At 43.2% G+C, this 25116-nt stretch overlaps 1 protein-coding gene across 1 annotated transcript in view; it reads right to left on the reverse strand.

The window, feature by feature from the left end:
- Positions 1 to 25116, reverse strand: part of Adgb (androglobin) — a 138704-nt gene that overhangs the window by 37335 nt on the left and 76253 nt on the right. The window contains exons 14-26 of the mRNA XM_045159721.1: positions 24976 to 25009; positions 23606 to 23777; positions 22900 to 22963; positions 18873 to 18975; positions 15442 to 15583; positions 15053 to 15167; positions 12065 to 12232; positions 10572 to 10707; positions 9842 to 9979; positions 7280 to 7373; positions 6840 to 6974; positions 5987 to 6140; positions 668 to 855 (exon numbers count right to left, since the gene is read on the reverse strand). Coding sequence (XP_045015656.1) covers positions 668 to 855; positions 5987 to 6140; positions 6840 to 6974; positions 7280 to 7373; positions 9842 to 9979; positions 10572 to 10707; positions 12065 to 12232; positions 15053 to 15167; positions 15442 to 15583; positions 18873 to 18975; positions 22900 to 22963; positions 23606 to 23777; positions 24976 to 25009 — 1643 coding nt within the window. The remainder of the gene's footprint in view (positions 1 to 667; positions 856 to 5986; positions 6141 to 6839; positions 6975 to 7279; positions 7374 to 9841; positions 9980 to 10571; positions 10708 to 12064; positions 12233 to 15052; positions 15168 to 15441; positions 15584 to 18872; positions 18976 to 22899; positions 22964 to 23605; positions 23778 to 24975; positions 25010 to 25116) is intronic.

The raw sequence follows: 25116 nt of genomic DNA on the forward strand, positions 1-25116 counted from the left end.
TTGTGATACTGCAGTTTATATATATATATTTGGGCTTTATTCTAATGGACTGTCCAGTGGAAAGACAACAAACATTTTACAACAGGGAAAGGTAATTGCTTTGGTAGTAAAGGGTGGGCATGCGAATGAGCAAGAGGAACAGTGAATGTATGTTTTGGAAAGGAACAAGATGGAGCCCTGGAGCTCATAAATACACCAATTTTATATACCAAACAACAGGAAAGTGGAGAAGGAAGTGGACAGAGAAGAGAAATATGTTAGAATTGGAATCCACACAACCAACTAATGAAGGAGAGTGGAACCCGCTCTTGAACCCTGTTCAAGGGGACAAACAGATGAGCATGAAAAGGCGAGGGAGTTGACAAAGACACGGCCCAGTGGACACTAGTGAGTGTTGGAGCCAAGCAGAGAAGAAGTCGTACTAGAGGGTCAAGTGGTAAGTGTCAGAAAGAAGGCTCGATGAAAGTCAAGTAGAATGAAGCCTAAGAAAATGCTATTACCAGGACATTAAACCATATAGGCTGCTAAAGCTCACACCATATTGTTGAATATTTCATCAAGTAAAAAAATCTTAAATTCAACTGATTCAGAAATTTTGAGTCAATTTTAACCTAAGGTATTAATATTTTTAACAGAATTCCTTTATCCCTCTTCCATATACTTATACCTGAATAGGATTTTCTTATCATTGGGTATGTAGTAATCTCTGATTTCCTTTATGGTGAAAGTATTGCAGGGAGACTCCCTGGAGAGGCATGGGAGTGGGGTGTAGGAGCCAATGAGGCGCAGTTTCCATCGAGATCCAGGCACATACGTCTCACCCGTCAATACTTCAGCCACAAATGTGTATCCCTTCTGGAAGAAAGTGAAACCACAGAGATGTGACTTACATTGTCAGTGGCTTGTCACATGTATGTATAAAACATATCACAAGATTAATATGCTTTATTATCTAGGTATCCATATACATCCTAGTTTCTCTTAATGAACATCAAACGATTAGGATTATGGTTTGAAACCCCTCTTAGAACACACCATCTTAGATCCAAGGCCATATCCCAATGGTGGACTATTTGCCTAGCATGGGGCTTGTTCTCTGGTGCAGGAAATGAATGCATGCATGAGCATCCCTGCGTATGTTTTCATGCAAATTAGCTATCATTTTACACTTATGATTCCTTATGTACAAAACAAAGTACTCAACTGTAATAGATAATTGCTGTATTTTCTTTTCTTTAAATATAGTTTATTTATTTATTTCAGAAAGAGAAAGAGGTAGATAGAGAGAGAGAGAAAATGGGCATGCCAAGGTCTCCAGCCACTGCAAACGATCACATGTGCCTCCTTGCGCATCTGGCTTATGTGAATCCTGGGGAATCAAAAAGGGATCCTTTGGCTTTGCAGGCAAATGCCTTAACTGTGAAGCCAGCTCTCCAACCCCTCTGTATTTTCTTTTTATGATCCCAAAAGCATTTTTTTTTTTTTTTTTGGTTTTTCGAGGTAGAGTCTCACTCTAGCCCAGGCTGACCTGGAATTTACTATGGAGTCTCAGGGTGGCCTTGAACTCACGGCAATCCTCCTACCTCTGCCTCCCGAGTGCTGGGATTAAAGGCATGCACCACCAAGCCTGGCCCAAAAGCATTTTTTAAAGGCTTTGCATTATCCTGAAATACTGTACAGCTTTTTATTTGAGTTTCATATCACCCACATTAACCTCTCTAATATACTGGGAGTTTAGAGCAAAGTAGTTCACTTGAGATGACTGGTAAAACTATCAAAATAACAGCTGACTGGATCCCAGAAAACCAGGTTCGGGGTCTGGAGTTGAACTCCTGAGGTTGGCAAAAAAGAGGTAATTGAAGAATGCAGTAAGACAGCCACATGGTGAGTATAGTAGACAGCTTCACGTTGTTGGGATGAATTCCAGGTCCGCTTAGGCTAGAATGAGACCCTACGTCGAAAAACCAAAAAAACTATGTAGTTTCATGGTGGCCTTGAATTCATGGTAATCCACCTACTGCTGGGATTAAAGGTGTGCTCTACCACACCAGGCTCTTGAGGTAATACATTTTAAATTTATTCCTCATTCTTATGAAACGTTCATCCACTAGATACTTGTGTCTCATTTATATACAATAATACATGGAATATGGGCAGGAATAAACCTCAGAAGTCAAGTTCTATCACATCCCAAAGAAGAAAATCATGAAGTTTCAAAGCTGAAGGATGAAGGGCCAGTACTGAAGTGTCTCTGGGCCTCCAGTGAGGGTGTCCACTGTCAGGTGCACACTGCCCTTTGTCATGATTCCAGTACTGAAGTGTCTCTGGGCCTCCAGTGTGGGTGTCCACTGTCAGGGGCACACTACCCTTTGTCATGATTCCAGTACTGAAGTGTCTCTGGGCCTCCAGTGTGGGTGTCCACTGTCAGGGGCACACTACCCTTTGTCATGATTCCAGTACTGAGTGTCTCTGGGCCTCCAGTGTGTGTGTCCACTGTCAGGGGCACACTACCCTTTGTCATGATTCCAGTACTGAAGTGTCTCTGGGCCTCCAGTGTGGGTGTCCACTGTCAGGGGCTCACTACCCTTTGTCATGATTCCAGTACTGAAGTGTCTCTGGGCCTCCAGTGAGGGTGTCCACTGTCAGGTGCTCACTACCCTTTGTCATGATTCCAGTACTGAAGTGTCTCTGGGCCTCCAGTGTGTGTGTCCTCTGTCAGGGGCACACTACCCTTTGTCATGATTCCAGTACTGAAGTGTCTCTGGGCCTCCAGTGTGGGTGTCCACTGTCAGGTGCTCACTACCCTTTGTCATGATTCCAGTACTGAAGTGTCTCTGGGCCTCCAGTGTGGGTGTCCACTGTCAGGGGCACACTGCCCTTTGTCATGATTCCAGTACTGAAGTGTCTCTGGGCCTCCAGTGTGTGTGTCCACTGTCAGGGGCACACTACCCTTTGTCATGATTCCAGTACTGAAGTGTCTCTGGGCCTCCAGTGAGGGTGTCCACTGTCAGGGGCACACTGCCCTTTGTCATGATTCCAGTACTGAGTGTCTCTGGGCCTCCAGTGTGTGTGTCCACTGTCAGGGGCACACTACCCTTTGTCACGATTCCAGTACTGAGTGTCTCTGGGCCTCCAGTGAGGGTGTCCACTGTCAGGGGCACACTACCCTTTGTCACGATTCCAGTACTGAGTGTCTCTGGGCCTCCAGTGAGGGTGTCCACTGTCAGGTGCTCACTACCCTTTGTCATGATTCCAGTACTGAAGTGTCTCTGGGCCTCCAGTGTGTGTGTCCACTGTCAGGTGCTCACTACCCTTTGTCATGATTCCAGTACTGAAGTGTCTCTGGGCCTCCAGTGTGGGTGTCCACTGTCAGGGGCACACTGCCCTTTGTCATGATTCCAGTACTGAAGTGTCTCTGGGCCTCCAGTGTGTGTGTCCACTGTCAGGGGCACACTACCCTTTGTCATGATTCCAGTACTGAAGTGTCTCTGGGCCTCCAGTGAGGGTGTCCACTGTCAGGGGCACACTGCCCTTTGTCATGATTCCAGTACTGAGTGTCTCTGGGCCTCCAGTGTGTGTGTCCACTGTCAGGGGCACACTACCCTTTGTCACGATTCCAGTACTGAGTGTCTCTGGGCCTCCAGTGAGGGTGTCCACTGTCAGGGGCACACTACCCTTTGTCACGATTCCAGTACTGAGTGTCTCTGGGCCTCCAGTGAGGGTGTCCACTGTCAGGGGCACACTGCCCTTTGTCATGATTCCAGTACTGAGTGTCTCTGGGCCTCCAGTGTGGGTGTCCACTGTCAGGGGCACACTACCCTTTGTCACGATTCCAGTACTGAGTGTCTCTGGGCCTCCAGTGAGGGTGTCCACTGTCAGGGGCACACTACCCTTTGTCACGATTCCAGTACTGAGTGTCTCTGGGCCTCCAGTGAGGGTGTCCACTGTCAGGTGCTCACTACCCTTTGTCATGATTCCAGTACTGAAGTGTCTCTGGGCCTCCAGTGTGGGTGTCCACTGTCAGGGGCTCACTACCCTTTGTCATGATTCCAGTACTGAAGTGTCTCTGGGCCTCCAGTGTGTGTGTCCACTGTCAGGGGCACACTACCCTTTGTCATGATTCCAGTACTGAAGTGTCTCTGGGCCTCCAGTGTGGGTGTCCTCTGTCAGGGGCACACTACCCTTTGTCATGATTCCAGTACTGAAGTGTCTCTGGGCCTCCAGTGTGGGTGTCCACTGTCAGGGGCACACTGCCCTTTGTCATGATTCCAGTACTGAAGTGTCTCTGGGCCTCCAGTGTGGGTGTCCACTGTCAGGGGCACACTGCCCTTTGTCATGATTCCAGTACTGAAGTGTCTCTGGGCCTCCAGTGTGGGTGTCCACTGTCAGGGGCACACTGTCCTTTGTCGTGATTCCAGTACTGAGTGTCTCTGGGCCTCCAGTGAGGGTGTCCACTGTCAGGTGCTCACTACGCTTAGTCACGTTCCCCATCAGAGGACACGACTAAAACCATGGTAATGAGATTTTACTGCACATAGAGAAACAAAGTTTTGAGGTGCGAGAGAAGATAGGAAGTTGATGGGGAGGTATGGAAGAAAGATGAGGAAGAAGGCCTTGGTGACACTGTGCCAAGAAACGTTTAAGCACCACTGGTTAGGTCAGAATGGCCTGCTGAGATAATGTGTGGTATCCTAAAGACATCTTGTCAAGGTCAATAACTGAACTGTGCTCATTTCTGGCCCACATGTATATAGCCTGCATCTTTAGCAGGGCCCCTCCTACCTAGGTCTGGACAGTCCCTTCATAAACCCATCTTAAAACTTTGCTAAGGAAAAGTCATTAACTTTCAACCTTGTTCCAAAGTATACCCTTCAGACAATGTTTTACGGAAAAGGAGGACAGTTTCTTCGTAACCTTTGGAGTTGAAACTTCTGAGCCTGCAAATTCCCATCCATTACAAAGACACGTAATTGAAGACTCTCCCTTGAGAAGGCCGCATCCACGTGTGGGTAGCGTTCTTTCCCTGAGCCCCTCTGTCATTAACCTGCTTAAGTATGACAGTAAAAGTACTTTTAATAAACTGCAACTCTCATTGGCTTTATATTGGCTCATCTGGGGAATTCTTTTCTGAGGTGAATCCATGAGTCATGATTTGTCCTGAATGGAGGTCCCCAAGGGAAACAGAACATGAGGTGCTTCAGGAGGGACTGGGGGACAGTTTGAAGGTTCAGAAGCCAGGGTCTCATTTGTTCAACACGACAACATGCCAAGTGCTTCTTGACCTGAAGGAATTGGTGTTGCTTTAGAAAAGATGGTATGAGTGGCTAACTGAATGTATAATCTTAATTTTTAAAATATATTTTATTTATTTATTTATGTGGGGGAGAGTGAGAAAGAGAGAAAGAGGAAGAAACTGAGAGAGAGAGAGAGAGAGAAGGGGGGAGAGGGAGGGAGGGAGAGAGAGAAAATGGGTGCACCAGGGCCTCCAGCCACTGCAAAAGAATTCCAGACGTGTACACCCCCTTGTGCATCTGCGTTATGTGGGTTCTGGGACATTGAACCAGTGTCCTCTAGCTTTGCAGGGAAATAGCTTAACCTCTAAGACATCTCTCCAGCCCATAATTTTAATTTTATAATACATTTAGGGGAAAAACAAAAGCTAAATGTGACACACAGACAACCCTCGGCTTTGGCCTGGCAGTGAACTAAATGAACAGTTTGGATCCATTTCTGTTTTAAAGATTTATGTGGTTTGGTTTCAATGAGGAGGATGCATGATGCTTTCTTTCCAGAAGGTGATAGAGTGTGGTGGCATTCACACTTAGTACCTTTTGCTGTGAAGCAACAACCTTGTGTGAGGAAAGACCAGGGCACCCTTCCTCCTAAGTGTCAGAAAGCACCACCACCTGGCCGGCAGCTGAGCTCCATGATGCTGGTGCCCCCTCCCCCCGCTCTGTGACAGGAGAAGAACAAGCTCCACACATACCTTATTCTTGGTATAAAGATGAGGCATCACTTTGTTGAACACCTTTGGCACTTGCTCCATGGTGTCATTATTAACAACATGTAGCAGGCAGACTGGAAGTGTTGTATATACTTTGGGGACCAAAACCATATCTTGAGGAACAAAAAATGTTTCTCTAGGATTACAAAAGCATAAGCCTCCATTTAACTTAAGTAGATTTAATAGCAAGACTTTTTTTTTTAAGTTTAAAGCACCAAATAATTAAAAGTTTTATATATTATTTAAAATTATTATCAATGACCTATTTTTACATATGAATGGAAATTCCACTAAAAAAAAAATCCCATTTTAGGGGTAGAGAGATGGCCCAGTGGTTCAAAGTACTTGCTTGCAAATCCAGACAGCGTGGATTCAATTCCTCAGTACCCACATAAAGCCAGATGCACACAGGTGACTCATATATATGGAGTTCCCTTCTGTGGCCGGAGGCCCCAAGGTACACATTCTCTCACTCTCTATGCTTGCAAATAAACAAAAATATTTCTTAAATCCCTATTTATAAGTAATTTGTGACTTTTACCTAATAAACTTATTGCTTGAAAATTAAAGGTTAGCTTTCTATATGAAAGCAGATTAATTTGATATGCTACTTTACATTTTCATTAAAAGTCTACAATTCATATTCTCATATTTCAATTATTGATAAAAATTCTAATAATATGTCATTCACACATAGCAAGTGTGGAAGAATTTTATTCACTAAGATATGAAAACAACCTAGAAGTTGCTACTTTTATTATTATACCCTTACTAAAAGAAAATTACAGATTTGAATATCACATGCCAGTCAAAGATGGCCTCTTTTGCCACTTACCTGAATACTATAAACCAGGAGTTTGGCAGAAGGTCTGGATAGCTCACAGTGTAATCAGCAAAAGCAACCTTGGTTTCTTCATCTTGATAACATGGATAAGATTCCATTGACTTGCACTTGCTTTTAAACATGAGTCTGGAAGTGTAAAAACAATTTGAGTGTTGATGACTAAAGCATTAAAAATATTTTATTTATTTATTGGACAGAGAGAACGGGCACATCAGGGCCTTCCAGCTGTAAATGAAATCCAGATGTGTGTGCCCTCTTGTGTGTATGTGCAGCATTGCATGCTTGCATCACTGTGTTTAGCTACATGGGAGCTGGACCTTGGAACATGTGTTCTTAGACTTCACAGGCAAGTGCCTTACCTTAAGTCATCTCTTCAGCCCAGAAGATGGTTTCTGACTAGAGGCCTAGAAGGAGCTGGAGGTGTACTTTACCTTAGTAGGGAAAGTGCACACGGCTCTAGGTTTGGTTCGATCGCGGCCCACACTTTAGAGAGTGTATCTGCAACAGCGGAATTTTCCTTTGTGCCTAAAAAATGAAATAAAATAACAATATTAAACCTGTACAATGCCTAAATGATAATCTTATCTTCAGTCTTCTCTTTTCAGACAAAGAACTGGAAATCCACAAGATGGCTCCACATTCATGAGCTTTGACAGCAGAAAATACAAGTTGAAAATATAGAACTGTAAAACTCAGGCTGGAGAGATGGCTTAGAGGTTAAGCACTTGCCTGTGAAGCTTAAGGACCCCAGTTCGAGGCTCGATTACCCAGTACCCACGTAAGCCAGATGCACAAGGTGACACATACATCTGTAGTTCGTTTGCAGTGGCTGGAGGCCTTGGTGCACCCATTCTCTTTCTCTCTCTGCCTCTTTCTCTATCTGTCTCTCTCTCTCAAATAAATAAAGAAAAGTAAGCAAAAAATTAAAGAAAAAATTAAGGAACTGTAAAATTCTAGTCAAGAGTTCTGATCATAATACCACCTTGATTGCCTTCATCTTTAGTTTGACAATCACAAAATCTTTGATGTGATTTAGGGGACTTATGAGGTAGTTTACATAAGGAGCTCTTCGGTTACACAAAGAATTCCTATGAAAACCTTTATCTCAGAAAAGTAACCCATCTAAGTTTTCTAAAGAGTAAAAGCTAAAAAGATACCACTAAACCTCAATCAATGGTATCATCCACAAATAGCTTAATTGTAGATGAATTAACAGGGAAAAAAAATGACCATCATAGTAAACACGTCAAACACAGCATGTCAGGAACTGACATTCTTTCTTTGTTATCTGTGGTGCCCCCCCCTATAAACTAATGTGATCTGGATGCTTGGTCCCCAGTTGGAGGAAATTTATAAGCCTTGCTGGGAGTAGGCTTAGGGGTGTTGTAGCTCCCTCTGCCAGAGCTCTCAGCTCACTCTCTTGCTGCTATTTTCTACCTGCTGCCATCACGAAGCTTCCCCTTGAGACTGTAAGCCCAAGTAAACCCTTTCCTCCCATTAGCTGCTTTTGTTCCCGCACTGTGCTCCAGCAAAGTAAAGGCAGCTGCGCTTTCCTAACTTAGTTCCTTCGTAGTACTTATCAGGACCTGAAATGGATATCTCAATGCATTCCCTTATTTACTAGATGCTCAGTGCAAGAGAACACAAGATCCAACAGAGTAGAAACCTCCTCTGTTTCACTTGCTTGCCAAAGGCCAAGAATCTACAAACAGAAGTTCATCACAAACCTCGTCACAACATATAAGGTAGAATCCAGGTGTGGTAGCACACACCTTTAATCCCAGCTCTTGGGAGGCAGAGGTAGGATGATCACTGTAAATTCAAGGCCAGCCTGAGATTACATAGTGAATGTCAGGTCAGCCTGGGCTAGAGTGAAACTCTGCATAGAAGATCCCTCCTACCCCATGCCAAACAAACAAACAAACAAACAAAAACCATGGTGAACAAAATGAGGAAGACTCTTGACATGAACCTCTGGCCTTCGTGGCCTCCACATTCATGCACATGCACTTGGACACACATACACACAAAAACACCAATGAAAATAAATGAGGCTGGGCATGGTGGCGCAAACTTTTAATCTCAGCATTTGGCAGACAGAGGTAGGAGGATCACCAACAGTTCAAGACCATCATGAGACTACATAGTGATTTCCAGGTCAGACCATATCTCAAAAAAAAAAACAAAAAAAAGAGGGCTGGAGAGATGGCTTAGCAGTTAAGGTGCATGCCTGCAAAGCCTAAGGACCCAAGTTCGATTCTCCAGGTCCCACATAAGCCAGATGCACATGGTGGCACATGCATCTGGAGTTCATTTGCAGTGGCTGGAGGCTCTGGCATGCCCATTCTCTCTTTCTCTCCCATGTCTGTCTCTAATAAATATAAATAAATCTTAAAGTAGTAAAAAACCAAAAAAGAATGGATATAATTTCTGCCTCCTCTGAGTTTTTTTTCAAGTTGATAAAATGGATATTTTCACAGAAAAATCATTTATTGTACTTAAAAGTATTTCATTAAATAAGTTTAACAACATGTTTGGAATGCGTGCTATGTCATCTAACCAGGTCACCACACCCATGTATAGCATTATTTTTTCTCTTCTTTGACATTCAGTGTAGCAATGTGAAAGGACCTATTTCTTAGCAGAACCTGACTGATGCAGCATATTTCTAGGCATTGGGAATGCCTGAAGAGAACTCACTGTAGGTTGAGAAAAGAAAACTCATCACTCCCCACTTAGTCACTACATCCATGCACCCTTGCAACATACATTTATTATTTTATTACTATGTCCTGGAAACTGTGCTCAATTCTGGGGACAAGAGCATGAGAACTAACTTGCTTCCTAACCTCTAGGAATTTTAGTACTTACAGAATAAAAATTAATTGGCCAAGCTCTAAAATAGGGTAGATCCAAAAATACCTTAACATGTATAAGCAAATATTCTCTCCTCTATTCTTCAGTTCATTTTATAAGTGTTTGAAAAACCATACCTGGTGTTCTGGCTTTTATGAGAATACGAATATAGGTCCCTCTCCATGCGGCTTGGATTTTCACTATTGCCACCACTTCTTCAAAAGAATACTCTTTCTCGGTTATCGGCATAGAATATTTAAGTTCTATCCATTCGGCTGGAAATAGAAAGGAAACCTCTGGACTGAAAGTTCTGTTGAACTTTCTGTGTAAGGCTAGGAAAGCCCTCCAATGTATAAAATTCTGAAAGAAATGGATTAAGCCTCCCAGCCATCCCATCTCACATTGTCCACTGTCAGCTTCAGAATGTAAATGTCTGAGAAGGCCAATGCAAGGGGTAGTGGATTCCTAGCCGAATGCTACTGGCTCTGCTGAGAAAAGAGTCAGAAGCTGTTCCCAGAACGGAAAGGGAAGATTTAAATGGTGGAAATGGAAGCAGAATAGGACAGAGAAAACAGGGCCATTGGGTTGGGATATCTTTACAGAATTCCTCAAATCACACGTGCATTTAAAGAGCAGGAACAAATAGAGCAGAGATAGACTGAGTTTCCTTGGAGGTCTGTGTAGTAGAGACCCAAAGATCTTCAGCATATCCTGGAACCCGGTTGGACTTCCCAGAGCATGACTTGACCCCGTGATTCATGGGCAGATCTATTCTACTTCTGCCACAAAGCTCACCACTCTTCTCACATTATTGATCTGCTATGAGGCTGAGACACCCATGGTCAGGTACTTAAAATGAACTAGTACCTAAAGAAGTGTCCTCCAAGGGGGTATCAAGTAACTCTGTGTCCAAAACCAAAGCACGGAATGCATACTTGAAGTTCAATGGAGGTTTGGTTGTTTGAGACTTCTTCATTAAATTCCATAAAGAAGTGTGAAAAACCTGAAAAAGATAAAACACACATACACACACACACTTTTTCATGCTGGTTTGAAATTCACAATCCTTTTGCCTCAGCTTCCCAAATACAACAGAGGTACGTATACACGACCAGCATTTTGCCAGCATGACCGTCCTGGAGTGCCTTTTCTAAAGAACATCTCTGAAGCGTTATCGTCAAAGATAATACCCCAAGTCCCCAATTTCTCTGGTAGAGTAGGATGATTACCCATAGTTCTAAGAGAAGTCAAGATGAGCTGCATGTGGCAAATAGAGCTATCTTTTTCTCTTGAAAGCATGTATGTCATGGGAAGTATCCAAATATGTTACAAGGTAAGAAAAAAATTTTAAAGGTGAGATTTTCCGTCACTGTAATCTCTGAGCTGATTGCCTGTGACGTGTCTGTTTACTCAATAATAAAATGTGTTTCTTCCTCCCCATTTTTGTTAAGCAATCTTCTATGTTTGGAGGAGTTTTAGTTTATAATTATTTGTCCAGTAATACCCAACATCAACCTAAATTTGAATAATAGATAAGTTTCAGCACACATATTTTCTTTTTACACTATGCCTATACTACTTATGATATATTCTGTTGGTTTACATAAAGTTACAATTAACTGCATCCTGTATTTTTATTTGCCAATTGTAGCTACAATTGTTCCCCACCCGACACCTGGTAGGGTTTGATGCCATTCTCGGTTGGCACAAGTGGATGCTAGTGGCATTTGGAGAGTGGTGACTAGAGATCTGTGGCACACCCTATGGCATAAAGGACAGCTCTAAAATAAAATCAGGTGGACCAAATGTCAATAGTATGAAAGTTAGGACACTGAAATGTCTGTCACCCAGTTGTCATTCATCAGGGTTGGACAGCTTACATACAGGCTGTCAGTCTCCCTCTTGAATGGGAGACAGAGAAGCCCCTTTGCTTCCAACTCCCCCCTCCCCCTCAGACTGTCAATGGAGCCAGAAAGTGGCTCAGCCCTGGCCCCGGCCCGAGCAGCAAGGGTGAGGAGAGCACTAATCTCAAAGACGACCACCAGCTCCCTGCACAACTGATGCTGGCCACATCTCCCCAGACTGTACTGAGAGACATCCTGCACAGCCTACGGGGATGGGGACGCTTGGAGCACACAGCCCTGGTATCCCATTACCAGCAATTATCCCATTCTCTAAGCAATTTCTTTGTCTGTATCATTTCATTCTTCTCTCTCACTTCTGCTTCCTGATGTTGCTGTCCAAGTAATTTGTTTCCAATCAAAATATTCTGTCAGGCTCACTGTTTGGAGCACGCGTACCATATATTGTTTCAGGAAGGGAGTTTCCTGCCACGAGCAAGGTAATTAGGACACACTTGCCTTGAAGTGCTGGGTGGTGAGCTCTTTGTTATGGAGGGGGATGGGGTAGTGAGCTGCTTTCAGATCCTTCATAGCCGAAGATAATTTATCCTTGTCTTTGAAATTAGTGATCACATTCCCAACAGCTTTCAGAATTGTCATTGACTGCTCTGTGAATCGGTAGCTCTCCTGTGAAGACAACACATTCATATAGCAAACATCCTCATGTTATTTAAGAGTAATTAAGTTTATAAAGTTCAATTTCTAGTCTGATTGCTGCCATATGATTGACCCTGCAGTTATCTGTGGAGAGCTTCTTTGATCATGGCATTTTCTTAGACACTACTGTCTGCGGGACACAGAATGAGAGGGAGTACATGCAGTGAACACCTAGCTCGTGGTGGAGTCAGGGAAAGCCACAGTGTTAATATCCACACCTAGTGCTAAAGAACGCCTAGGGTTGAATCTGACAAAAACTGTGCATTTTGAGACGGAGAGACACAGACAGTTTCAAGGAAAGGACAGGCAAGACCAGAAAGATGAGGCAGGCCGGCTTGGGTTGCTGGTTGTCTCCTGCTCTCCACCCCAAGAACCAGCAGAGGGAGACAGAGATTTCAGGAAGTAACCAATTTTTAGAAATCTGAGAAAAATCTTTTGAGACTTTCTTTTCGTGTGTGTGTGTGTGTGTGTGTGTGTGTGTGTGTGTGTGTGGTGTGTTTGCATGTATGTTGGTGCCTATGTGTGCAGGTGCATGTAGAAATGGGTGGATGTGCATGTGGAGGCCAGAGGTTGACATCAGATGTATTTCTCAATCACTTTCCAGCTTATTTACTGTGACAGAGTCTTGCACTCCAAGTCAGGGCTCACCAGGCTGATTCAGCCAGTCTAGGGAGTCAGCTTTCCCAGGGGATCTCCTGCCTCCACATCCCTGAGTACTGAGATTACAGGAGGACCACCACGTCCACCAGGCATTGACATGAGTGCTGTGGACCAAACTTCATTCCTTACGCTGGGCAAGCACTTTTAACCATTGAGTATCTCCCTAGATCTTAAAACTGAGACATTTGAAGACTTTCTTGGTGTGTGTGTGTGTGTGTGTGTGTGTTGGCAGTGCTGAAGTTGCCTGGAGTAGCAAGTACTTGAAGTAAGCTGGGGACAAATGAAAGTCTATCTTTGCTACCACCTTAGGGATCAACATCATGGGAGCATTGCTCTTTGCTTGCCCACAGAGTTAGCCCAGCAAGTGTGGCCAGGCAGCACGGATGTGATGTTGGGCGAGACACCGAGGTCAAGTAGCAGATGACTTGCCACCCTCAAGCTTGCACCACCCATTGCCTCTGCAAACCCCAGGGCTAAGAAGAGGCTCACTGCAATTATGATTCCCCTTAACGTGAAACTCTGCAGAGAGAACTTATCTGGCTATGTGGTAGCATTGGGAATGACCCATTGGGTCTTTGAGGAGCTCGAGGTCTCTCTTTCTCTCTCTACTCTTGGTTTGTATCTTCATTCAAGTCAATGAGTAAAGGGGACTGATCATTAGTCCCACTCACCTTTGTAAGACAGAGGAGTGACATCTGCATAGAAACTTGAAGTCACTCACCAAGATAAATGATCACCTTGGAGTTGGATCTCCTCCAGACAAACTGAATAATGAATATCATAAAACAGCATTGTTTTAAGAAAAAAATTAACACCAAGCAGGACAAAGCTGGGTGTGGTAGTGTAGGCTCATAATCACAGCTCGGGACTTTCAGACCAGCCTGAGTTACACAGTGAAATCCTGTCTCAATAGACCAGGATAAACAGGTGTGGTCATTTGAATGAGGCAATAGGCTCTGGTATCTTATTAAAGCTAGTCTTTCCCAGCTGCCTGATGGGAGTAGGTGTTTCTGGAGGCAGATCTGATTTCTAGCCTGAAGGCATGTAGAGCAGACTGAGTTCTGCCTGCGTCCCTGCTCCTTGCTGGAGATGCCTGCTGTTTGCTGCCCATTTGTGCTTGCTTGTGGTTATAAGGGTGTTTTCTCTCTTTGCTCAGATCTGGGAAAGGGAGTCAGCTTGTTCTGCCATTATGTAACTTCACTGGATCTGTAAGCCTGAAATATATATTGTGCCTCCCATAAGCTGTGTCTGGTTTGGGTATCCGTCCCAGTGACATGGAGCTGCCTGCAGCCACAGGTAAGGAAACAAGGCACACCTACTTATGAGATGCACACGCTGGTCTTCCACTAGTGCCCGCTGAGCACAATGAGGACGTGGAGAAAGACTACACAGCAAACAGCGGAGACCCCTGGAGGGCCCTACCTACACAGGTCACAAGGCATGAGGGAGGTATGCCTGGGCCATCAGGACACGGTGGGGCAGAAGTCTGTCTTACTACTACCTGATATGCTGGCTGCCTTAGAGAAGCCCATAAAATGCCACCTGGAGTTTTTGTTTTGCTTTGTTTTGTTTTGTTTTTTTCTGGTTTCATCTTGGCTTTTAGAGTTTTTGGAGAGTAAGAAGCCCTGGGATTTACTGGGTAGGAAAGACCGTCTTCTCATCTTGTGGGTGCACACTGACTTCAGAGGAGGTGCTACCTGCATTTTCCTCTGTCAGAGCAGAAAGAGGAGCAGAGATGCTAAGACGAGTCAAAGAGGGAGGGAGAAGAGGAAGGGAAGTGATATAACCTCGGGGCGGCCACCCTGGGCCTCTGAATCCCAGAGATACAGGATCCACATGCCTCGGGCTAAGGAAGGAATGAAAGGAGAAAGAAAAGATCCAAAATGTAAATTGCACCCCAAAGAGGGCGATGCTGATGTACTATTCTCCAAAGAATCATAGGTACTGTGGGATCCACCTGAGAGGCTAGCAGATGTGAACACAGATGAGTGCAGTTGTTGGAATTATTTTCTTCTTATCCCTATAGCTTAGGCTGTTAACTATACAGATTACAGTTGGGCACCTCTTAAAAGAATGTACAAAGTAGTTTTCAAAGGTTAAAATACATACAGCAGTCACTATGCTATTTACCGGCTCAAAGTTGGGCAGTACAACATCTTCATCCCCAATGACAAAAGTCATCATGCTGCAGACCTGTATGGCGTATCCCACTGGGGAATATGCATTGAAGAGCAGCATGTGTCTCCTAAAGAGAAGAGACACTGTGTGAGGAATGAGTGTTTTCACTGCTGTGGTATTTCCTCTGCTGCTTGCTTGATGGGAGCTTAGAATTTTAAGTCGAAGGTTAATGAAGAGCTGATTTTTTTTTTTTTTTTTGACACAGATATACACCTTGTTCCATTGCTTCAGGTAACAAGAGTGTAAGGTCTATATTTTCATATTTTTTTTACCTTCTTCATTAGTCAACAATTTAAAGGGCTCAAAAGATTGGAGCATAGGAAAATGAAGTCAGTCCTTACCCAACAGGCAGGCGCACCATGGCGGCCTTGGTGGCATAGGTGTGGATCCTCAGAACAAGGCTGAGAGGCTTCACGGACTTCCAGGTGATTGTCTCAGCTGTCAAGAGTCCAGGCTCCACAGGAGGGCTGTCTTTTGTTAAGGCTTTAGGAGAAGGGGAAAACATGGGTTCATTGTGAGAGGATAGCTTGCCTCAACTTGCAATGCTTTCTATTCGGTAACAACATACATAACCACAAAACAAGTCAGATGTGAGGGATGTTAAAAAAAAAGTTCATGAAACACTGAAAGTGACTTCAAATAAATAGATAGTGATGATAACTACCCAAGAACTCTGATCTGCCTGCCTATTGTCTTTGTCTCCTCATAATTATCCCTCCAGTCAAAGAAACCAAGAATGAGAAAGTTGGGATAAGAAGGTACAGGCATATTTCACTATAGTCTCCCCTCACTTTTATTATCTGAAGGGCAGTAATAATAGTACCTTTCCAGATGCAATTTTAATTAAAGAAATTCTGTAATTTCTGGGGCCGTAAGAGGTTTTTCTTTTAATTTTTAAAATTAGTTTATTTGTTTACTTAAAAGGAGGGAGGGAGGGCTGGAGAGATGGCTTAGTGGTTAAGTGCTTGCCTGTGAAGCCTAAGGACCCCAGTTCGAGGCTCGGTTCCCCAGGTCCCACGTTAGCCAGATGCACAAGGTGGCGCACGCGTCTGGAGTTCGTTTGCAGAGGCTGGAAGCCCTGGCGCGCCCATTCTCTCTCTCTCCCTCTATCTGTCTTTCTCTCTGTGTCTATCGCTTTCAAATAAATAAATAAAAAAAAATTTAAAAAAAAAGGAGGGAGGGAGGGAGAGAGGCTGAGCATGGCAGGACCTCCAGCCACTGTAAATGAACTTCAAATGCATGCACAACTTAGTGTATATGGCTTTACATGAGGACTGGGGAACCAAACCTGGATCATTAGACACTGCAGACAAGTGCCTTAACCGCTGAGCCATCTCTTCAGCCTCAGCAAAAGATATTTCTAGGAATGTATTAAAGACAATCAAAATGTCCCATTGGATATCTAAATGTTTACCTTTGATACTCAGAGCCTGAATTTATGTAAAAGTTACAAATAACAGACACTTAATTTTAATATTAAATTTTCATTTACCATGCATAAGTAATATAGATCACTTTCATCAATACTGAGGACAAAAGACTTTGTTATATTTCCAAAAAGCATGAAAGCTGAAGAAATTAGGCCACAATGTCTTTATGCATATAGCACCTAAAATATTCTAGGGCTTGGTGACTTGACTTCAGAGTCATTGTGAGGTAGGTGTATGTGGCTGAGATCAGTACAATTTGGAAAGTTTATTATACAAACAGTGGCTAGTCACCTCTGGACACCGTACATGATTCAGAGCATCATGACTCTAGTTAAACATGAATGTCAATATTGGCAAAATACTCAATATTAAGCATTTGCCACATATTTATTGAACTCCTACAGTACCAGGTATGGTTAACTTGAGTTAAAGATAAATGCTTTAACAAAATAGGGTAAAGAATTAAAGAATGATTGTGTGTGTGTGTGTGTGTGTGTGTGCATATGTGTGCATACACACACACACTCAAGAGATTAACCATTGCATGAACAGGGACATCTACTCCTGAAAGCAGGAGGCAAGGCTGGTTAGAAAATGAGGTGAGTCATTTCTAATTTAACGTATTTTTCACTGATATCAGCAGCATGACCATCAGCTAAAAGTGAGTGTGGATAAGGGTGAATGTTGAAGACATGAAGATAGAGAAGGTATCGATGTTTGGAATAGTCACTAATAAGAATGAGAGGTGGAGAATGACTGAATCCAGGAAATATTGGCAATAGAGCTTAAAGGTCTTGTTGAGATTAGTGCTTCTCAGTGCAAGTTATCAGTGTAAGCCAGGGTGGTTACTTTGCTTTCCATTATATTCTGCTGCACTTAAGACCCAAAGGTTGGGCAGAGATTTTAGTTTAATATTGGGAGATCCCTGAGCAAAGTGAGATGAGCAAAGGTGAGGGCAAAGGTATTCTGAGTATGTGGAATGAAGCAACGGCAGTGGTTGGCCATAGAACTTATGTTGGGGTGGGTGGGAAAAGGACATGAGGAGAGTGGTGAACAGAGGAACAGGATCAGGGTAGATGGATGGAGGGCATTCCAGAGTCAATATGAACAGGGCTAGACACTCTAGACAGTGTAAATGGAACATCTTGGGTGGTGGTGGAAGTGTGAAATGCTTAAAATCAAGATAACTGAGGTGATGCATGAATGGGTAACGCAAAGTTACTGAATAATCCTGGATATTTGTGAGGCTGTATTAGTCTACCACCTGCTGCTATAACAAAGCACTCATCTTGAGACTTTGCAGAGAAAGAAACATGTTCATGTATTTCACAGTCTAGAGATTCAAAGCACTGTCCTAAGTTTTCAGCAAGCACCCCCCCCCCCCGACTGAACGACATGATGGCTGAATGGGAATTTGGTGTTGAAAAGGAAACAAGCATGTGTAGTGGCATCATGCTGTAATAACCCATTCTGATACAGAAGACTCTTCTGAGATCAACATTAACCCCCAAGGAGCTAGTTACTTGCCAAGAGGCTCCAACCACCAACATTTCCTCTACCTCTACCTCATCATCACCTCATTGGGGCCCAAACCTAACTCACAACAGAAGATCAATTTTTGTCAGGTGAAAGAACAGTGTTTTTCAGCTGAGTTTTGAAAGCATCAGCGAGGATGATGAGTTCAGGTGAAAACAAAGGTGGGTAAACCAAAGGGGCAGAGAACCGAGACCAGGAGACACACTGGTGGCAACAATCAGCATATCCTTCAATGTTGGGGGAGTGAGAGCAAGACAGAAGGGGGCATGGGCAGTCCTGTGTAGCGTGTGTGTGTGTGTGTGTGTGTGTGTGTGTGTGCATGTGTGTGTGTGTGTGTGTGTGAGAGAGAGAGAGAGAGAGAGAGTTAATGTGGCTGCATGCATGCCACAGTGAGTGCATGTAGGTCAGAGAAGTGTAAGCATGGTCCTGGCCTTCCACTTCATATCGAGATGTCTATGTTGTATGGGGGGGGGAGGGGAGGGGGCTCATGTCTTGTTTACTGCTGCAGACACCAAGCAAGTGGACCTGCTAGTTTCTGGTATTCTCCTGTCTCTGCCTCCCATCTTGAATGGGGGAGTGCTGGGATTACAGATGTGGGTTCTGGTGGTCCAAATTCAGGTGTCCATACTTGCACTGCAAGGGCTTTACCCACTGAGGAATCTCCCCTATCCTCTGCATGACTCTTAACAAACTTTGCAGAGGAAGAAATTGCCATCACCCATGGCTTAAAAGTTTTGTCACTGCAGGTTTTGTAGCCTGCCTGTGATCAAGGTATCAAGCCATTCACTAGCTCAGAACCCTCTTACCTCCAGATTCCCCCCAGCGCACCAGTGCAGAAAAGCTCACCAATAGTTCAATAGGTTTTAAACTGTCCACAAATAGATGGTAACTTACACGTTCTTCTGAGAACTGCAAGAAATAAGATCCATCATCAAACTTATCAGCCCATTCATGCTATTCATTTTCTACTTTTATTATAGTGTAGTTCAACACAATGTTTTATGACATTTATGGAATTCTAGCAATCACAGAAAGTATATTATGCATTTAATAATATGAATAAAATTACGCTGGGTGAAAAATGACAATAGTCTATGGCAGCTGGGCCCAGGCCCTCTGTGAGAGTGGCTGCCAAATGAGAGGCAAGACTCTCCTTTACTAACAAAGAAAGGGGTTCCACTTGTTCCAGAAATGAAGTGGTGTGGAGGAGGCTGGACTGAAGGTTGTGCCATTCTCAGAGAATGGGCTGCAGGCAGGCAAGGAGACCACAGAGCAGGCATGGCAAAGCAGGCAAATATTTAATGGGAGGCGTGTACGCATTTTACAGGGTGACATGTGATTAAAGGAACATCGCTTCCTCTTTTTCCCAAGGTCTTCATGAATATACCCACTGCTTTCTAGTTCCCCAGAGTGGATTTTTGTTTTGGACATGCACTAAAGTGATAACAAAGTGATGTGTAAGACTCAATATCTTTGGAATGGCTGTCACGTAAGGGCCACACGATGGAAATTTCAATGCATCATATGGGATATTGTTAATATTCCTAGCAAAGGGTAAAAAAATAGTAAATAGACACAGCAAGTGGTTTGCCAAAGGCACAGAGTTTGAATTCCCAAAAGCTGAGATTCAGAAGTAGTATCTATCTGCCTGACTCTGAGGCTGTACTCTTGGTGATTGCTTTATTTGCTTTCAAATTCACAATGCTTCAGCACAATTCTGGTGGAGGCACATGGCAAACATATTCAACAAATCTAACTATCACTATGATCCAAAAGCATTTCTTAGAAGTACTGCTTTACCACAATATTATCTAAATAATAAGTTGATGTAGGAATAATTCAACCCTAGTACTGATGTTAAAAAGAAAGCCTTGTTATCCAATCAAGTATAAAATGATTGCTAGGAATGTTTAATAAGATGTTTAAAACATGACATGTTTTAAATCATTGCCTCACCAATGTTTTCATAATTTTCATCTGATACTGACTTTCACATTTCAATTATAGCATACCAGTGTTATTTACAGTCACTTTAAAATATTCACTATTTGAAACTATGAAGGACCATGGATTTCCATTTGCAACCACTTTTTTTTTTAATAGTGTCTCACTCTCTGACCTGAAATTTACACTGTAGTCCCATGCTGGCCTCAAACTCATAGTAATCCTCCTACCTCTGCCTCTTGAGTTCTGAGATTAAAGGCATGTGACATCATGCCCAACTTGCAATCGATCACTTTTTAAAGTTTGACAGCTGGGGCTGGAGAGATGGTTTAGTGGTTAAGGTGCCTGCCTGAAAAGCTAAAAAATCCAGGTTCCAATCTCCAGGGCCTATGTAAGCCAGATGCACAAGGGGGCACATGCATCTGGAGTTTGTCTGCAGGGACCACAGGCCCTGGTATATCCATTCCCTCACTCAAATAAATAAATAAAAATTTTAAAGGTTGTTTTAAAGTCTGAAAATTGGGGAAGGAGGGGTTGCCAAGGTCTCTAAGAGGGATGTGCAAAGGTCCCTACTTGATCCTCACATTGACCACTGACAGAATAGCCATAAGGCTATATCTTCACATCACTAATGTAAAAGTGTATTTTTTGCCTTCAGTGTAGATGGCCTGCTTGCTACAGACCCCTCTGTGAGGATGCTAAGGTGATGGGATCTCCACCTCACTACTAAAGAGGTGATTCTTGCCTTCAGTGTAGTCAGTCTGCTACAGTACCCCCTATGAGCATGGCGCCTGCCCTTCCATCTGTCACAAGAGCAAGGGGAACATCCAGGTCCTAGATGCCTTACTTCTCTCTCCTTAGAAGAGTGCTCCTGGAGGGGCATGATTATCACTGGGGTGGAAATGCATATTCTTGTTATAAGATGAGAAAACATGCAAGTTTCTCAGGATGTTTCATAGTTTTCCCAAAAATTCTACTCAATGTGATAATTGCTAAAGAATTTATTTAAGTTTGTTTTTTTTTTTTTTTGGTTATTCGAGGTAGGGTCTCACCTTGGCCCAGGCTGATCTGGCATTCACTAGTTCTCAGGGTGGCCTTGAACTCACTGTGATCCTCCTACCTCTGCCCCCCGAGTGCTGGTATTAAAGGCGTGCGCCGCCATACCTGGCTATTTGACATTTTTAACTGGGCTTATTCATTATGGCATGAATGGCCTCTGCATAGCACACAAAACACACAGTCCTTCTAAAGATACTGACAGAGGCAGTGGGCAGGGAGGGCACAGAGAAACCAAGCCATGGGGAGGGGAGAGGAGGAAGGAGGGTTCAAGTAAGCCCTGAATGGATAAGGAGTATGGAGGTGGAACTGTGAATCCCAGAACCCATGACCAGGGAAGGAGGAATCACAGAGAAAAGACAGCTGAGTGCTCTGAAAGCCAACTAGGCATGAGTTATATGAAAGCAATTAGGATGGAAGAAGAGAAATTTCAGACAGGGAAGACTCCTCCCCCACCCCCACCCCCCAAAAAAGTAGAAATGTGCTCTCTTGTACCAGAGAGATGGCTCAGCAGAAAAGACACTTGCCTGCAAAGGTTATCAACCTCAGTTTAATTCCCCAGGGCCCACATAAAGAGATAGAGCCAGGTGCACAAAGAAGCACATGCATCTGGAGTTCATTTGCAACAGTTGGAGGCCTCGATAGGGCCAGTCTCCCTCTCTCCTTGTAAATAAATAAATAAATAAAATAATAAAATAAATGTGCTCTGTTAAAAGGAGAGGTTTACCAGTCAAGAAGTCTTCTAAATGTCTATGTTTATCCCTTTTCATCCATGCTACTCTCACTCCTGGCTAGAGACTCTCTTTTTTACAGATGACAGTGAATACCAGTGAGATCCAAGACCCATCAGAATGAGCAGGAAGCAGAGTGCCTAGCATGAGACAAGTCATCTCTGTCACATCTGTCTGGGCCTATGAGACACTACAGAGGAACTGCTTTAACATGAGCGCTGCTCTCACTGCGAGCCTGAGAACCTCCGCCAGAGAGGTGGTGGTGGACACTGAGGAGCCTCAAAACTCATCAAAGCAGAAAGTCAGAGGCTACAGATGCTCAACAATGAAGGAGTCTTCCCACACACCCACAGAGGCTTAGGGAACACTGTGAAAGAGGGCATGGAAAGACTGTAAGAACCACAGGGTGGCAAGGTGTAGTCTGAGGCATTTTTCCTCCCATGGAGATGGAGTGATACATTCATGACCCCACAGTGAATACCGATAACTCCACTTAGGAAGGCCCTTAGTGGGATGCAGGTGGGGAGAGGGGACACAAGAGTGCAACCCAATATGAATATGACCAATTTGAAATATACTGAAGCTCTCAATAAACATTTTTTTTGAAATGTGGGCCAGAAGTGGTGGTGCATGCCTTTAATCCCAGCATTTAGGAAGCAGAGGTAGGAGGATCACTGTGAGTTCAAAGCCAGCCTGAGACTGCATAGTGAATTTCTGGTCAGTCTGGTCTATAGAGAGACCCTACCTCAGAAAAAAAAAAATGTGTTCTGCTTAAGGAATTGCACACACTTCAGTAAATACTAATTGAAACCAAATATAATGAATGTATTTCCTTCATTTATCCATATATTATAATTTTATTGCAGTTAGTTTGCATAATAATGTGGCTCAGCATTTAAGTAAGAAAATATAGTCAAATGGATCAATTTGGGGTCACAAAGTAGTAGAATAAGGAATTATTAATGAGTTGAAAATTAATGTTTTACACATAATTATGTAAATTACATAGAGATGCTTAAGAAATTTAAAGCCATCTCTCAGTAATGTGATTCTACAAAATCTACTATAAGGAGGAAAAGCTAAAAGAATATAACATATTTACCTTAAATTCTGATTTTTGAAAATTATGCCAATAAGAACTTGGCTTATGGAAAATATATATATTCCTAAAAAGAAAGTTATAATAGATTATTTTCATTACATGAAAAGACTAGATCTACATGTTTAGCTTCTTGGAATCAAATAATTATAGAAAGAAAAAATAATCAAACAAAAGAAAGAAAGAAAACCCTGGGCTTCACTAGGTATTACAAAGAGCAGAAAATGATTGCAGTGGAAAATAAGATTTTCAACATAATTAACAAGTTTTTGAAATATTGAAATTGACTTGGGATAGGTTTCACTGCTAATATATCATAGATAATTGATACTTTTTTTTTTTTTTTTTTTTTTTTGTTTTTGGAGGTAAGGTCTCACTCTGGCCCAGGCTGACCTGGAATTCACCATAGAGTCTCAGCATGGCCTCAAACTCATGGCAATCCTACCTCTTCCTCCCGAGTGCTGGGATTAAAGGGGTGTGCCACCACGCCTGGCAAATACACTGTTTTTGACCTTAGTAACTATTGTTGGATATTATGCTAACATTCAGATGATATTGGCTTTACATTTTTGAATGACAGTTAATAATAGACTATATGAGCAATATATTGAACACAATAAAGAAATGCTGGTATGAATTTCTATCATGGGTGGTGGGTCAGGATTTCTTGAGTAGAATAAAGTCAAATGAACCACATTTGAATACTTACTGAAAGCAAATACAGAAGTCTTCAAAGTCTAACCAGATTTCTTTAGAAACCCTGGTGTTTATTGTTGTGAGCTCTTCTTGGGATTTTTCTTGCATTTCTGTCTGGATGACTAAATCCTTTTCTAAGCCTTCAGGCTGATGGGCATCACCAAAAACAGAGTCTGTTTGTTCTTCTGTATGTGGTGGAAGGAAAATACATCAAACGCATCTTAAACTACAAGCTATGCCTTCTGAAGACGTGGAAAATTAGCGAGGGGAGTTCAGGCATGAAGGTCTACCCACAAGAAAACACCGAGGTGACTGCAGACTGTAGACACCAGCTCCAAGGGTGTGAGGACACATTCACACACTTGGAAATTCGCCATAACTCCTATGCATGTTTAAGTGTCCAGAGATTTTGAAATCTCTTTGATAAATTTGTAAATACAGTCTTTAGAAATTACGAAGCTGTAACTGAAATTAGTTTTTATACTTAAGCTGCTCCGGACAAAGATAAGTAAGAAGAGAAGGCCAGTGGCAGAAGGGTGAGTGGGAACTTCAGGGATCTACCGTTGCAGATGCGTTTCAGGAAGCCGTTAGTTACATCTTAATTACCTCACTTAGTCAGTGATTCTGAAGCTTCATTTTGTAATTATTTCCATTCTGTCATTTCCTAGGTACAGCAAACCCAGGCATTGGGATACAATTTTTGAAGCCAGTCTGGACTATACACAGTGAGTTCTAGGCCAGCCAGGGCAACTTAACAAGGCACTGTCTCACACATAACCACACACAAGAACTAACAAAAATCTCACGTGCACTTTACCTTCTCATTGCTGGGACAAAACACCTGACCAGAAGTGGCTTGCGGGAGGAAAGGGTTTGTTTCAGGCGGACAGGCTCAGGAGAAGTCATCTTGGCGGGGAAAGCATGGCACCAGTGGGAAGCTGGCTCCCAGCATCACATATCAACAGGGAAGTAGCAGGCAGAGAAGAAACTACACTATGAATACCCAGTCGGGCTGGCCTAACAACCCCCGGTCTGCCCCCAGTGACACACATCCAGCAAGGGTCTGCCCCTTCTCCAAATTATCACCAGCTGAAGACAAAGCACTGCAAACACCCCAGGCCATGGCGGGGGGGGGCATTACACACACCACTCCAGATCTCTAATCAGATTCTCTTCTATTTTAATTGTAGTTTACATTTAACCTGTGGAATCATTTCATATCTCCACTCCAGGGAATATTAGAATCAAGAAGTCAGAGAAGATGCAGAGGAAAGACTGCTGAGAGGTGGAAGAAAGGAGTGCTAAATGTTGCCACAAAGCCAAGTTCCCCAAGCAGCAGGACATTCACTGAGGATAAAATACTTAAGGGGATGGCTAATTTACCTTTTACAGGTGCAGGCTGAGGTGGTACATTACCCTGTGAAGTGAAAAGGAACCATTATGAATATATACCTAGTGGCTCACATTAGTAAGGTGTGCAGTTTGATTGGTGGCTGATAGGAGATAGTACCCCCAAAGAGACAC

This window comes from Jaculus jaculus, chromosome 9, assembly GCF_020740685.1.
Source record: "Jaculus jaculus isolate mJacJac1 chromosome 9, mJacJac1.mat.Y.cur, whole genome shotgun sequence".
NCBI lineage: Eukaryota > Metazoa > Chordata > Mammalia > Rodentia > Dipodidae > Jaculus > Jaculus jaculus.